General features: G+C 47.1%; 1 protein-coding gene and 1 long non-coding RNA gene across 2 annotated transcripts in view; one reads left to right on the top strand and one right to left on the bottom strand.

Annotated features, from left to right (window-relative positions):
* Positions 1-15,502, top strand: part of INTS9 (integrator complex subunit 9) — a 66,135-nt gene that overhangs the window by 24,267 nt on the left and 26,366 nt on the right. Inside the window, exons 7-9 of the mRNA XM_028725209.2 lie at positions 3,687-3,807; positions 4,819-4,953; positions 11,490-11,601. Coding sequence (XP_028581042.2) covers positions 3,687-3,807; positions 4,819-4,953; positions 11,490-11,601 — 368 coding nt within the window. The remainder of the gene's footprint in view (positions 1-3,686; positions 3,808-4,818; positions 4,954-11,489; positions 11,602-15,502) is intronic.
* Positions 1-15,502, bottom strand: part of LOC144327187 (uncharacterized) — a 197,966-nt gene that overhangs the window by 171,825 nt on the left and 10,639 nt on the right. The window lies entirely within an intron of this gene.

Here is a 15,502-nt window from a genome sequence, read left to right as displayed (position 1 = left end):
TGCAACTGAGCCGCTCCCTTTATTGTAGGAAACGCCGGCGCCTTTTAAACGGAAAGCTCTGCAAGGAGTATACTTAGTGCATCAGGGCAGCTGATGGTTTTTACCCCATTACCGTCTGCAATCTAATGGCTGGCAACTCCAAACCTCACTGAGTTGTGGCACTGCGATGGCTGACATCGTATTTCCCCTTTCATTCCTCCACCTCAAACAGCAGCACCTCCTGGATGAGTGCCATGGAGTTGGGGTGCTTTTGCGGGGAGGACGAAAGAGGGGGTGTCCTCCCTTTATCAATGTTTCTTAGCATGGTTTTATGCAGGGGTCAGCAAACGTTTTCAGCAGGGGGCCGGTCCACTGTCCCTCAGACCTTCTGGGGGGCCGGACTATATTTGGGGGGGGGGATATGAACGAATTCCTTTTTTTTATATAAATATTTTTATTAAAATTTTTCCATAAAATCTCCAGTCATCATTTTTCCACATCACATATTTTGGTTTGTTGAACCTCCCTCAACTCCTCTGAAATCATCCATAATTATTCTCCTATCTACACATTTCTTAATTATAATATCGCCTTTAAATAGAATTTGTATCCTCATTTACTTTCTTGCAATATTCATTATTATATAATAATGAGATATGAACGAATTCCTATGCCCCACAAATAACCCAGAGATGCATTTTAAATAAAAGCACACATTCTACTCATGTAAAAACACCAGGCAGGCCCCACAAATAACCCAGAGATTCATTTTAAATAAAAGGACGCATTCTACTCATGTAAAAACAAGCTGATTCCTGAACCGTCTGCAGGCCAGATTTAGAAGGCGATTGGGCCGGATCCGGACCCCTGGCCTTAGTGTGCCTACCCATGGTTTTATGGAGACCTCTCTTATTTTAATGAAAGTGTGTCTTAGAAATTTGCAATAACTTGGAGAAAACAGGCTGGCTGTTGGGTTTCCTGGGGCCTCCCATCCAAAGAGGACACATTATTTTATTATTTTTACATTTATACGCCTCCTTCTCCTTCAAGGAGCTCAGTATGATTCTACCAATCCCTTATTTAATCTCGCGCAACAACCCTGTGAGGTAGCTTAGGCTGAGAGGCAGTGACTGGCCCAAGGTCACCCAGTGAACATCATGGCTGAGCGAGGATTTGAACCCAGGTCTCTCCCAGGTCCAATTTGACACTCTAACCACCCCCACCCCCACTGGCTCTCTTCTGTCGGCATCTGTAGAAATTACAGGTTTTGTGCGCTAGGTGAACATGGAGACATTGGCAGGAGTAATCCTCAACACTTGCTTCAGTCTCCTAAAAATTATGGAGGAGGAGGTCAGTGGCCCAACCGATTCCCCAGTAAATCAGCTCCTTTCAAACAAATGGATCGACATAAGTTGACCGGTTTTCACAAATCATTGGAAATGGGTTGGAATGAGCTTTTGATTTAGCATCTGTTTAATATACAAAGTAAGAACCCAATTCTTCTTCCCCTCGCTGGCAGCTCTCACTGCCTTCCTGCCCGGGCTCCTCGTACTGTTAGAGATTTATGTCAAAAGAGACGGCCATCCTTTTTATGTGCCTTGACGCTGCCATTCTCGGATCTCGCTCTCCGGCTTCCTTTGCGGAGAAAGGGGGGAAGTCTGCAACAATGGCAGCTTTTCCAAGGAATAAAAGGTTTTAATACTTGTGTCAAAGTTTCTGTTTAAAAAACCAGTTTCCTCCCCTTCCTTTTTCCTTCTGAGTACTTACTCGCACGGCACACAATCTGCTCATGTTTTCTGAATCTTCCGGCACATTTTTGGCATTGGCAGTGGATATGCATATTGCAACTTGATTTCTCTTCATTAAACTACGGAACTCCCTCCCGCAGGGAAGGAGTTGTGATTTCTAAAACTTTTGAGTTTCTCAAAAATAAGGCATGCCAGACCAGTCTGATTTCTTTCTTTCTTTTTTGATGGAATTACAAACTTGGTGGATCAGGGGAATGCTGTGGACATAGTGTATCTTGATTTCAGTAAGGCTTTTGACAAAGTCCCTCATGATATTCTCACGAGGAAGCTGGTAAAATGTGGGTTGAAGGAGGTGACTGTTAGGTGGATTTGTAGCTGGTTGACTGACCAAACCCAAAGAGTACTTGTTATGTACTGAGTTGAATAGGATCCAAAATGCAGCAGTCTGATTGGTCCTAGAACAATAGGACCCAAAATGCAGCAGTCTGATTGGTCCTAGAACAATAGGATTCAGAATGCAGCAGTCTGATTGGTCCTAGAACAATGCAGCAGTATGATTGGTCTGCAGGAGCCACCCAATCCAGCTCCAGATGGAAGTGAATCCACAACCTGATTGGCTTACAGGAGAATTCCAGAATTAGCCAATCACGTGCAGCCCATTGTGTAAATAATGTATATAAAGCAGATACTGTGGGGAAACAATTCATTCCTCCTCACCACTATGAGCTGAATAAAGAGCATGAAATCCACTCTAGATTCTGAGTATATTTCAGTACTCATTAATGGTTCCTCGTAACAAGTGGGGTGCTGCAGGGTTCTGTCCTGGGCCCATTGTTGTTCAACGTCTTTATAAATGACTTGAATGAAGGAATTGAGGGGATACTCATCCAATTTGCAGATGACACCAAACTGGGAGGGGTAGCTGATGCCACAGAGCACAGAATTAGAATTCAAAATGACCATAACAAATTGGAGAACTGGGCACAAGCAAAGAAAATGTATTTCAAACATCCGGCTCTGCACTTTGCTGAACAAAATAACACAACACGATGGCCAATAACAATGGCACTAAACACTATTTACAGTGGTACCTCAGGTTACAGATGCTTCAGGTTACAGACTCCGCTACCCCAGAAATAGTACCTCGGGTTAAGAACTTTGTTTCAGGGTGAGAACAGAAATCGTGCTCCAGCAGTAGCGGGAGGCCCCATTAGCTAAAGTGGTGCTTCAGGTTAAGAACAGTTTCAGGTTAAGAACGGACCTCCAGAACGAATAAAGTTCTTAATCCGAGGTACCACTATATAAAGGGTAAAGGGGACCCCTGACCATTAGGTCCAGTCATGGCCAACTCTGGGTTTGCCGCTCTCATCTCGCTTTACTGGCCGAGGGAGCCGGCGTACAGCTTCCAGGTCATGTGGCCAGCATGACTAAGCCGCTTCTGGCAAACCAGAGCAGCGCACGGAAACGCCATTTACCTTCCCACCGGAGCAGTACCTATTTATCTACTTGCACTTTGACATGCTTTCGAACTGCTAGGTTGGCAGGAGCAGGGACTGAGCAATGGGAGCTCACCCCGTCGCGGGGATTCGAACCGCCGACCTTCTGATCGGCAAGTCCTAGGCTCTGTGGTTTAACCTACAGCGCCACCCGCGTCCCTTGTACTACTGTATAGACTAATACAAATGATCAGAAATTGCAACCGAAGTCTCTAAATCTTCTTCACCAGTCGCGGTAGAACAATTCAAAAGTTCGACATATACATAGTCTGTCACCAAATGTCGCCGGAACAGAGTTAGGCTCTGCACTTAGGCAGGAAGAACCAGATGCACAAATATAGGATGGGGAACACCTGGCTTACTGGCAGTACATGTGAAAAGGATCTAGGAGTCTTCGTGGACCTAAGTGTGCCCAGAGTCTTGGCACATTGCTGAGCCTGATCCAGTCTTTCTCTGTCTCCAGACTGCTTCCCACCCCCCTGAAAGACGCGGTCGAAGTCGCCATGTGGAGAAGGTGCTACAATATGCAGGAAGTGAACTCAGCGCTCAGTAAGATCCAGCTGGTAGGGTATTCCCAGAAAATAGTGAGTATCCGTGGTCACGTCCTGCTTTTTGTGGGATGCGGGAGGCGTGGTAAAATGGTCACCTGTCCTGTGACCTGATGGCAAAGGGCAGGTAACAGATCTGAAAATATGCGTAAAAAGTCAGAGGAGCTTTAAATCAGAAAATTAATGGAGAATGGAAACTATTTAAGGAATATATAAGATTATATTGCACAAACAATACCATCCTAGCAGAACTGGAATGATACCTGTAAACAAAAATGAGCGAAACAAATACTTTAGTGGAATACATGAAAAAGGAAATAATGTAAAGCTGTGCGATAAAATTGTGATTATATAAACAGTATAATAAGAACAATTGGAAGTTTTATGCATAATTTTTTATTTGATGGATATGATTCTGTATAAATTTTCTTTTCTTTTTTTATCTTTTTATCTTCTTTTTTTCGTATTCTTATGTCTTGATGGGTTTTTCCCCTGCATTCAATACCTGTATACTTACCTTTGTTGTAGAAGGCAGCCCTGTTCAGGGAAGCTTTTAATATTTAACGCTGTACTGTTTTTAACACTTGATTGGGAGCCGCCCAGAGTGGCTGGGGAAACTCAGCCAAATGGGCGGGGTATAAATAATAAATTATTATTATTATTATTATTATTATTATTATTATTATTATTATTATTAACAAATGATCATTCGTGTCTGTATTTTAAACCAATAAAGATTTACAGTGGTACCTCGGGTTAAGTACTTAATTCGTTCCGGAGATCTGTTCTTAACCTGAAGCACCATTTTAGCTAATGGGGCCTCCCGCTGCTGCCGCCGCACGATTTCTGTTCTCATCCTGAAGCAAAGTTCTTAACCTGAAGCACTATTTCTGGGTTAGCGGAGTCTGTAACCTGAAGCGTATGCAACCCGAGGTACCACTGTACCATGAAAAGCGAAGAAAAGTAAATATGCGTAAAATAAAATCATACGCCAGGAAATACTTTCTGGAATTCTTCCATGTGTTGATTTCTTCTCCTCTCCAACAGGAGCTTTTCGGTGCAGTCCAGGTCTCCCCTCTCAGTTCCGGTTATGCCCTAGGCAGCTCCAACTGGATCATCCAGTCGCATTACGAGAAGGTTTCCTACGTCTCGGGATCCTCGCTCCTCACGACGCACCCGCAGGTACGACGCCCTCCCAGAACTCTGAGGTTTCGCCTTCCTTAAGGGGTGGCGTTCTCCTTCCTCAATACAGTTAATCTAAAGCGCATGCGCAACTCCACAGCTCCTCGATCTCGTGCGGCAGGAGTTAGCCTGTTGGATTGGGTTTCAGTCCCTTCCAGGGCCGGATTTAGGTTTGATGAGGCCCTCAGTTACTGAAGGTCATGGGACCCTTTATATGTCCAGCTCACCTTTGTCAACAACAAATTGTCACTGGTTTTTGTGTTGAATATATGCTATACAGTAATTTATAGACCTAAAGCCATTTGCGCATGTGGCCATGCAATCAGTCCATGCAGAATGTAGGCACCCTATATATAGAAAGGAGCAAAGCAGTGATATTTTAGGGAGCAGGCGGGGCCATGACTTACATCAGGGGTCAGCAAACTTTTTCAGCAGGGGCCGGCCCACTGTCCCTCAGACCTTGTGGAGGGCCGGACTATTTTTTTTGGGGGGGGGAATGAGTGAATTCCGGGGGACCCCAAGAGAGTAAGGCCCGCAGCTAAAACTTGTTTAGCTTATATGTAAATCCAGCACCGGTCGTCTGCTACGAGCAAAGGCAGGCACAGCACTTTGCAAAGCAGGCATCACATTTCCTCTCCCTCTTCAAGAAAGCAGCACACGTTGTTTTTCGTACTTCCATCAGGAGGTCCTGCAGCAGAAGAGGCAGGGGCAAGAAAGTCCTAGAATCATAGAGTTGTGCAGCTGGAGGGAACCCATAAGGTCATCCAGTCCAACCCCTTTGTTGTTTAGTCGTTTAGTCGTGTCTGACTCTTCGTGACCCCCTGGACCCCCCTTCTGTCTTCCACTGCCTCCTGCAGTTTGGTCAAACTCATGTTGTTGTTGTTGTTGTTTAATCATTTAGTCGTGTCCGACTCTTCGTGACCCCCTGGACCAGAGCACGCCAGGCCCTCCTGTCTTCCACTGTCTCCCGCAGTTTGGTCAAACTCATGTTGGTAGCTTCGAGAACACTGTCCCACCATCTCGTCCTCCGTCTTCCCCTTCTCATTGTGCCCTCTTTCCCAACATCTTCTCCTTGTGCCCTCTTTCCCAACATCAGGGTCTTTTCCAGGGAGTCTTCTCTTCTCATGAGGTGGCCAAAGTATTGGAGCCTCAGCTTCAGGATCTGTCCTTCCAGTGAGCACTCAGGGCTGATTTCCTTCAGAATGGAGAGGTTTGATCTTCTTGCAGTCCATTGGACTCTCAAGGGTCTCCTCCAGCACCAGAATTCAAAAGCATCAATTCTTTGGCGATCAGCCGTCTTTATGGTCCAGCTCTCATTTCCATACATCACTACTGGGAAAACCATAGCTTTGACTATACGGACCTTTGTTGGCAAGGTGATGTCTCTGCTTTTTAAGATGCTGTCTAGGTTTGTCATTGCTTTTCTCCCAAGAAGCAGGCGTTTTTTAATTTCGTGACTGCTGTCACCATCTGCAGTGATCATGGAGCCCAAGAAGGTAAAATTCTCACTGCCTCCATTTCTTCCCCTTCTGTTTTCCAGGAGGTGATGGGACCAGTGGCCATGATCTTAGTCCAACCCCTTACAATGCAGGAATCACAGGCCTGCTCTGTCAGGGAAATTCTGCTTTAGTTCCTAGGATCCAGCCTTGCATCATTATAATGTTACTGAATCATAGAAACGTGGAATTGTAGAGTTGTAGGGGACGCGGGTGGCGCTGTGGGTTAAACCCCAGAGCCTAGGACTTGCCGATCAGAAGGTTGGTGGTTCGAATCCCCGCGACGGGGTGAGCTCCCGTTGCTCGGTCCCTGCTCCTGCCAACCTAGCAGTTCAAAAACACGTCAAATAGTAGATGAATAGGTACTGCTCCGGCGGGAAGGGAAATGGCATTTCCGTGCGCTGCTCTGGTTCGCCAGAAGCGGCTTAGTCATGTTGGCCACATGACCTGTACGCCGGCTCCTTCGGCCAGTAAAGCGAGATGAGCGCCACAACCCCAGAGTCGGTCACGACTGGACCTAATGGTCAGGGGTCCCTTTACCTTTACCTAGGGGATCTCCAGAGTCATCTAGTCTAACCCCTGCCCATGCAGGAATCACAGCTAAAGCATCCCTGAGACATGGCCTTCCAACTTCTGCAAAGAAGGAGAGTCCACCACCTTCTCAAGGAGCCCTTTTAAAACCTTTTAATGTAATTCTTTTGATGTAACCTGAGCCCATTGCAAAATGTCAAAAAAGAGAGTATGGGTCCTGCTTTTTCGTTAAGAAAAGCAACCTGTTGCATATTAATAACAGGCCAGGTATTATTAATGCGATTGCCTTCCCAGTTTAAGGCACCTATGAAAGCCCCACATATTCTCTGCGCCTGCTTCCCCTCTCTCCCCCTTTTTTATTTATTATTCAAACGCCACATATTTCAACTCCGCAATATCTGAAGGCAGCTTCCAGGCTACGTCTATATCGCCCCTTGAATTATCTTTTTTCTCGAAGGGATGACGGCTTAACTGGCTGCCAACTCGTCCACCCCGCTTGTCTAAGGGCAAACTCTTCAAAGTGCTATAGATGTAATTTCCAGTAAATTAATTCTCACAAGATCCATAATTTCCCTCCACGCCCCCCCCCCCCTTAGAAAGACAGCTACATCTTTGGAGGGCTGATGGATTCGGCAGGCAGAGCTCTGAGCTACAATCCCCAACTGCGGCAGACTAGAGAAAGGAGTCGTGCCCACTTTTTGCCCTTCGGTTTTTTTCCCTTTTAGGGCAAAAAATGTGATTTGGCAGAGCGGTTGGGGCATCCAAACCGGTTCTGCCTCTTTCCTTTTTCCTTCTCTTTTTCGTAGAGTGTTCATCTGCTTGCAGCTGTACCAGCACTGGGGGGGGGGGGGGGAGGTTTTGCCTTTCTAGATCCGGCCAGTTTCTATAAGAGAGACAGTGGTTGCATAGTGGTTAGAGTGCCGGACTTGGACCCGGGAGACCAGAGTTCGAATTCCCCGCTCGGCCAAGAATCTCGCTGGCTGACCTTAGAGACAGTCGTGCTGGCCCTTAGCCTAACCTACCTCGCCGGGTTGTTGCAGGGAATTAAATGAGGAAGCAAGCCGCTTTGAACTCCGTGGAGGAAAAAGGGGGCAGATAGAAATGCAAAAACAGAGTCTAGTCTCCACCCAGACAAGGAAAAGGCAATATCAGAGTCGAAGGACGCAATCCAGATGTCTCCATCACCGCAAATGCGTCTGGTTCTTGGTTTGAAAAGCCTTCTAGGCTGAAGTTTCCACGTTCTGCTGCGGGAAGAAGCCTAGCGCAAGGGGATTCTTCAGCTACGGTTCCTGTGTCACGGGGTTGGACTAGATGACCATGGGGGTGCCCTTCCAACCCTACAACTCTTGTGTTTCTAAGGAAGACTAGAGAACCAGTGTAGCTGGGAGTGGAGAGAGAGAGAGAGACCTCTGAGCGAGCTTTCAAAAAAAAAACCCAACACAGACAAATGAAATGCCTGTCATCTGAAAATGCCAATAAGACAGTAAAAGTAATATTGAACCTGCCCGTGGAAAATATATGTAATGATTATGCCGGTATTCAATAGTCATAATTTCATCTTCCGTTTGAGTCGAGGGGGGCTGGCATTGATTCACTGGGGCTGCAGCGCAGAGGATAACTTTGAAAGACTTTGGGCCAAACTTCTGATTGGCTCTCCCTTCAATCTCCCCCCCGGTTGTCAAAGTCAGGCTTTCTTACCTGAGCCAAGAGTCTTTATTTTTCTGCCCCTGTGCTGTTGAGTGGCTGTGGTATTATTTTTGCATTTTTATACTGTGAACCACCCTGTGACCCTCAGATGAAGGGCGGTAATAATAAAAATATTTTTTTATTTATACCTCGCCCTTCCCGGTTCAGAAAACCGGGCTCAGGGTGGCTAACAACAAATTTAAAACACTTAATTGATGCAACCAAAAAACAGCATAAAATACAGTATAAAACGTGAATAACAATAAATTCAGAATTCAAAAATCAATTTGGGGGGGATATCCATCCAATAAACATTAGATGATCACCAGGGCTAGCTGGCTAAATTAGTCCTGTTTGGGCCAGCGAGGAGACAAGGGAAGAATTAGCTGTGGGATCCCTGAGGGGGTAATCTTCATAAAATGGGGAGGGAAGGAAGGGGAATAAAAGATATTTTATTACAGAGGCAACAGGGGTTTTTGTGCCAAAATTAAACAAACAGGCTGTGCCTATGAGCGTGCAGTTGATTATGTTTCTGGAGCGGATTTAGCACAAGAGACGGTCTTTTTCAATGTAGCTCCCCAGATATGGAGCACTCTCCCCAGTGAAGACCCGCCTTACACCTGGCCAAGACTTTCCCCTTTCCCCCTGGCATTTGGTGAACTGTGATGGCTGAGACTCATAGAACTGTAGAGTTGGAAGGGGTCCCAGGGTCATCTAGCCCAACCCGCTGCTGGCAGGCTTGTCAAGGCCTATGTGCTAATTATTATTATTATTATTATTATTATTATTATTATTATTATTATTAATATCCCGCCCTCCCCAGCCGATACCGGGCTCAGAGCGGCTAACAACAGTAAAAATAACACAATTTACATAAAATCACAATCATAGAATCATAGAGTTGGAATAGACCACAAGGGCCATCGAGTCCAACCCCCTGCCAAGCAGGAAACACCATCAGAGCACTCCTGACATATGGCTGTCAAGCCTCTGCTTAAAGACCTCCAAAGAAGAAGACTCCACCACACTCCTTGGCAGCAAATTCCACTGTCGAACAGCTCTTACTGTCAGGAAGTTCTTCCTAATGTTTAGGTGGAATCTTCTTTCTTGTAGTTTGGATCCATTGCTCCGTGTCCGCTTCTCTGGAGCAGCAGAAAACAACCTTTCTCCCTCCTCTATATGACATCCTTTTATATATTTGAACATGGCTATCACATCACCCCTTAACCTCCTCTTCTCCAGGCTAAACATGCCCAGCTCCCTTAGCCGTTCCTCATAAGGCATCGTTTCCAGGCCTTTGACCATTTTGGTTGCCCTCCTCTGGACACGTTCCAGTTTGTCAGTGTCCTTCTTGAACTGTGGTGCCCAGAACTGGACACAGTACTCCAGGTGAGGTCTGACCAGAGCAGAATACAGTGGCACTATTACTTCCCTTGATCTAGATGCTATACTCCTATTGATGCAGCCCAGAATTGCATTGGCTTTTTTAGCTACCGCGTCACACTGTTGGCTCATGTCAAGTTTGTGGTCAACCAAGACTCCTAGATCCTTTTCACATGTACTGCTCTCAAGCCAGGTGTCACCCATCTTGTATTTGTGCCTCTCATTTTTTTTTGCCCAAGTGCAATATTTTACATTTCTCCCTGTTAAAGTTCATCTTGTTTGTTTTGGCCCAGTTCTCTAATCTGTCAAGGTCGTTTTGAAGTGTGATCCTGTCCTCTGGGGTGTTAGCCACCCCTCCCAGTTTGGTGTCATCTGCAAATTTGATCAGGATGCCCTTGATCCAGGATGTATTAATTAATACAGGATGTATTAATTGAAATACATTCTAAAATCAAATCAAAATCAAATGAATGGCAACCATTGGGCTAGAGTGCTATGAGGATTACAGAAGGAGAGGGTCAGACTGTGCCTAGGCCAAAGGCCTGGTGGAACAGCTCCGTCTTCAACACACAGGGAACCAGGCAGAGGGCCTTCTCGGTGGTGGCACCCACCCTGTGGAACGCCCTCCCATCAGATGTCAAGGAGATAAACAACTATCTGACATTTAGAAGACATCTTAAGGCAGACCTGTTTAGGGAAGTTTTTAATGTTTGACATTTTATTGTGTTTTTAATATTCTGTTGGGAGTCATCCAGAGTGGCTGGGGAAACCCAGCCAGATGGGCGGGGTGAAAATAATAAATTATTATTATATTAGTATTATAGAAGGGGAGACTGGTATTGCACTTCTCTAGTCCCATTAAGGAGGGATGCAGGTGGTGGTTAAACCACAGAGCCTAGGACTTACTGATCAGAAGGTCAGCGGTTCGAATCCCCGCGACGGGGTGAGCTCCCGTCACTCGGTCCCTGCTCCTGCCAACCTAGCAGCTCGAAAGCACTTCAAAGTACAAGTAGATAAATAGGTACCGCTCCGGTAGGAAGGTAAACGGCGTTTCCATGCGCTGCTCTGGTTCGCCAGAAGTGGCTTAGTCATGCTGGCCGCGTGACCCGGAAGCTGTTTGACGGCTCCCTTGGCCAGTAAAGCAAGATGAGCGCCACAACCCCAGAGTTGGCCACGACTGGACCTAACGGCCAGGGGCCCCTTTACCTTTACCTTTAGTCCCATTAAGGATCTGGTTGGTCCCTGTGAGAAAAGGATGCTGGGCGAGACACACCCATTTGACCTGCTCCATCATCTTCTGTGTGCATTGAGGATTGCATTGCCTCTAACTCTGCACTTTTGCCCTCTTTGCAAGACGCCCGGAGTCTATTTTTGGTTTAGAATCGGGTGGCTAATAATAAATAAATAAACGAGCTCTTCCCCTTGGACCTTCCCTTTCAGCCCATGGACCAAGCTTCCCTGAAAAACAGCGATGTCCTCATCCTGACCGGCCTCACCCAAATTCCCACCGCAAATCCCGACGGCATGGTGGGAGAATTCTGCAGTAACCTTGGTAAGGTGGCTGTGGGCGCGCGTGTGTGTGTGTGTGTGTGTGTGTGTGTGTGTGTGTGGCATCGATGGCCGTGTTGTTGCTGGTTGGGTTGGGTTGGGGTTCTTTTGCCTCTGCTTGCTTTATAATCTGACTCATAACCCCATGTGGGAAATTGCTACGAGATTCCCGGAACAGAAGTAACTGCTTGACTCCCTCTCTCCCTCTCCCTGGCATAAAACTAGCAGTTGAGATTTTTTTACGATGTGCCTTTGCCTCCCTCATTAATACAGTAAGTGCTTTTGAGAGAGGCAAGTTGTACCTTATGGAAGGCGGCTGGAGACGACACCCAGTCTTGGAACGGAACAGGCATAATGAGATTGAATCGCCCGCTCTCCCTGGCTCGCTAAGTGGGCGGCTTTTTTGCCAGCGGTTTGTGTTTTGACACAGTCGACAGGTGGCCCTGCCGCTTCCTGGCTGCCTCTCGGCCAGTTTAACATCTTCGCGTCTGCTTTGTTAAAAGTCGGCCTCCCGTTTCTCGAAAGGCGCAGTCGTCGCCAGCACCTGGTGACCCAAAAGCCTGTGCAAGGCGGAGGCAGTGTAGCCCGCAAGCTTGGTCTGGCCTTACACAGAATCATAGAATGGTAGAGTTGGAAGGGACACCAGCGGTCATCTAGTCCAACCCCCTGCAATGCAGGAATAAATGGCCAGCTGATTCCATGTACAGTGGTGCCTCGCAAGACGAATATAATCCGTTCCGCGAGTCTCTTCGTCTAGCGGTTTTTTTGTCTTGCGAAGCAACCCTATTAGCGGCTTAGCGGCTATTAAAGGCTTAGCGGCTTAGCGGCTAAAAGGCTATTAGCAGCTTGTTGTTGTTTAGTCGTTTAGTCGTGTCCGACTCTTTGTGACCCCCTGGACCAGAGCATGCCAGGCACCTCTGTCCTCCACTGCCCCCCGCAGTTTGGTCAAACTCATGCTGGTAGCTTCGAGAACACTGTCCCACCATCTCGTCCTCTGCCGTCCCCTTCTCCTTGTGCCCTCCATCTTTCCCAACATCAGGGTCTTTTCCAGAGAGTCTTCTCTTCTCATGAGGTGGCCGAAGTATTGGAGCCTCAACTTCACGATCTGTCCTTCCAGTGAGCACTCAGGGCTGATTTCCTTAAGAATGGATGCGTTTGATCTTCTTGCAGCTTAGCGGCTTAGAAAAAGGGGGGGGAGGCGGAAAAAAATTGCAAGACTCGCAAGACGTTTTTCCCATAGGGAAATTCTTCTTGCGAAGCGCATCGAAAAACAGAAAACCCTTTCGTCTAGCGGGTTTTTCGTCTTGTGAGGCATTCGTCTTGCGGGGCACCACTGTAGCTGCTACTGACAACCAAGCCGAAAATGGTGGTTGTCAGGACAGTGACAGGGATTGGCCTAAGTGACCCTTTGGGTCCCTTCCAGCTCTACATTCCATGAAGACCCTAACCTTCCCCTTGGCACTGACCATGTCCAGGATCTCTGCGTGAAGTTAGGATCAGTCCCGGGCTCCCCTCCCTAGATCCAAGCTTGGAGCAAGAGAGCTCAGTAGCAGAGTGCAAGCTTTCCATGCAGAATCTCTGGCGTCAATAGATGGGTTCAGTCTATGGTGTAGATATTAACACTGTGCAGCTTGAAATGATTGGATGCATATAAACTGACTCCTCTTGGAATAAAAATGGTCTAGGCCCATTTGTTTGATGCAAAACTTCACTTGCAGAGCTTTCTTCGAAACAGAACCAAAAAAAACCCCACACCCAGTAAATGATAAATTTACACCATAAATATATTGTGGTGTTCGGCACGGGCTCATCACATTAGAAATAAAAAATAATTCCAAACAGACCTAAAAGCATAGTTCTCTATCTCCCTTCAGCCTCCATTTTGCCTAGATCTGTATTGACTCCCTTCAGGAGAATCTCAGAGCCTGAGAACAAAAAGCCAAAGGCACCAGCCTTTCAAGGTGGCCAGTTTGCCACCTAATAGCCTCTCATGTGATCTAAGGTTAAACACACACGGCTTAGCTAGCAGAAAGCTCTTAGTATACCGCTGTGGAATTTCCCCGTGTTAAACCTTTTCAGCAATACACACAGGCGTTCTCCATTTCATGGTCAATTAAACAATTATACTTGACTAGGAAAGGCTGTAGGGAATGCGGGTGGCGCTGTGGGTTAAAGCCTCAGCGCCTAGGACTTGCCGATTGAAAGGTTGGCGGTTCGAATCCCCGCGGCGGGGTGCGCTCCCGTTGCTCGGTCCCAGCGCCTGCCAACCTAGCAGTTCGAAAGCACCCCCGGGTGCAAGTAGATAAATAGGGACCGCTTACTAGCGGGAAGGTAAACGGCATTCCGTGTGCTGCGCTGCCTCGCCAGATGCAGCTTGTCACGCTGGCCACGTGACCCGGAAGTGTCTGCGGACAGCACTGGCCCCCGGCCTCTAGAGTGAGATGGGCGCACAACCCTAGAGTCTGGCAAGACTGGCCCGTACGGGCAGGGGTACCTTTACCTTTACCTTAGGAAAGGCTAGGAAAGACTCCCTGGCTAAAACTCCTGCCAGTCAGGGAAGACCCATTGGCCTGCCTCTGTATAAGGTACTTTTCTTCCCTAAAATAACATCAAGGCCTCGATGGCTTTAAAATTGGACTAGACCCACTCATGAAGGAGGAGAGGACTTTTGATGGCTACTAGCCACAATCGGAGGCTTCTGAATACCAGTTTCATTGAATCCTGCTTCAATGGCTTTGAGCACTCTTGGGTATTTTGTTGGATTGTGACCCTCGGCTTTTTATCAGGCTGCTATTATAAGGTAAGGTAAAAGGGACGCAGGTGGCGCTGTGGTCTAAACCACTGAGCCTCTTGGGCTTGCCGATCAGAAGGTTGGCAGTTTGAATGCCTGCGAGGGGGTGAGCTCCTGTTGCTCGGTCCCTGCTCCTGCCAACCTAGCAGTTCGAAAGCACACCGGTGCAAGTAGATAAATAGGTACCACTGTGGCGGGAAGGGAAATGGCGTTTCCGTGCTCTCTGGCATTCATCATGATGCCCCGTTGTGCCAGAAGCGGTTTAATCATGCTGGCCACATGACCCGGAAAGCTGTGGACAAACGCTGGCTTCCTCGACCTGAATTGACTTTGACTTAACCATCCAGGGGTCCTTTACCTTTATTATAAACAGGCATGTTGTATTTTGTATTTTGTATTTCCCCAGATGGCTTTAAGTGCTGTCCCAAGTTTTCCTGGTCCAAATTGGATTTCTCCCGTTTAAATTGAGACTTTTATTTAAGTTAATAGGGTTTTTTAATATTTTGGACCCTTGTCCCTCTTTGCATATAGCAGAGGTTTTCAGCCTTTTTGGGTCCACAGCTCCCTTGACCAACTGCATTCTTTCTGCGGCACCCATGTGGGGCTCAGGAACCTAGTTATGTCACCCCTTGCCTGCAGAGCCAGCAGCTCCTCACCCTTTTTCGAACACCCTCCCTTGTGGAGGGTTCCCTCAGCCTCCTCTCTTCTGGGCAAATTCAGCTGCTGCCCCTGGTCTCTGAGCGGTTCCACCCCAAAGTGAGGTGCATCATCACACTGCCCCACAGGTGCCGGGGAAGCACCCCCTAGCCAGCTCCAGCACCACCATTCACCTGCGGAGCTTGTAGCCAGGGCTTCTGCAACAAACAGCTGCAATAATAATAATAATAATAATAATAATAATAATAATAATAATAATAATAATAATAATTTATTATTTATACCCCGCTCATCTGGCTGGACTTCCCCAGCCACTCTGGGCAGCTTCCAACCAAATATTAAAATACAGTAATGCATCAAACATTAAAAGCTTCCCTGAACAGGGCTGCCTTCAGATGCCTTCTAAAAGTTCGGTAGTTGTTGTTCTCTTTGACATCTGCTGGGAGGGCGTTCCACA

The sequence above is a fragment of the Podarcis muralis genome, chromosome 3, assembly GCF_964188315.1.
Source record: "Podarcis muralis chromosome 3, rPodMur119.hap1.1, whole genome shotgun sequence".
Lineage (NCBI taxonomy): Eukaryota > Metazoa > Chordata > Lepidosauria > Squamata > Lacertidae > Podarcis > Podarcis muralis.
Note: the sequence above shows the minus strand (reverse complement) of the source record. Positions and strands in the feature narration are given on the sequence as shown.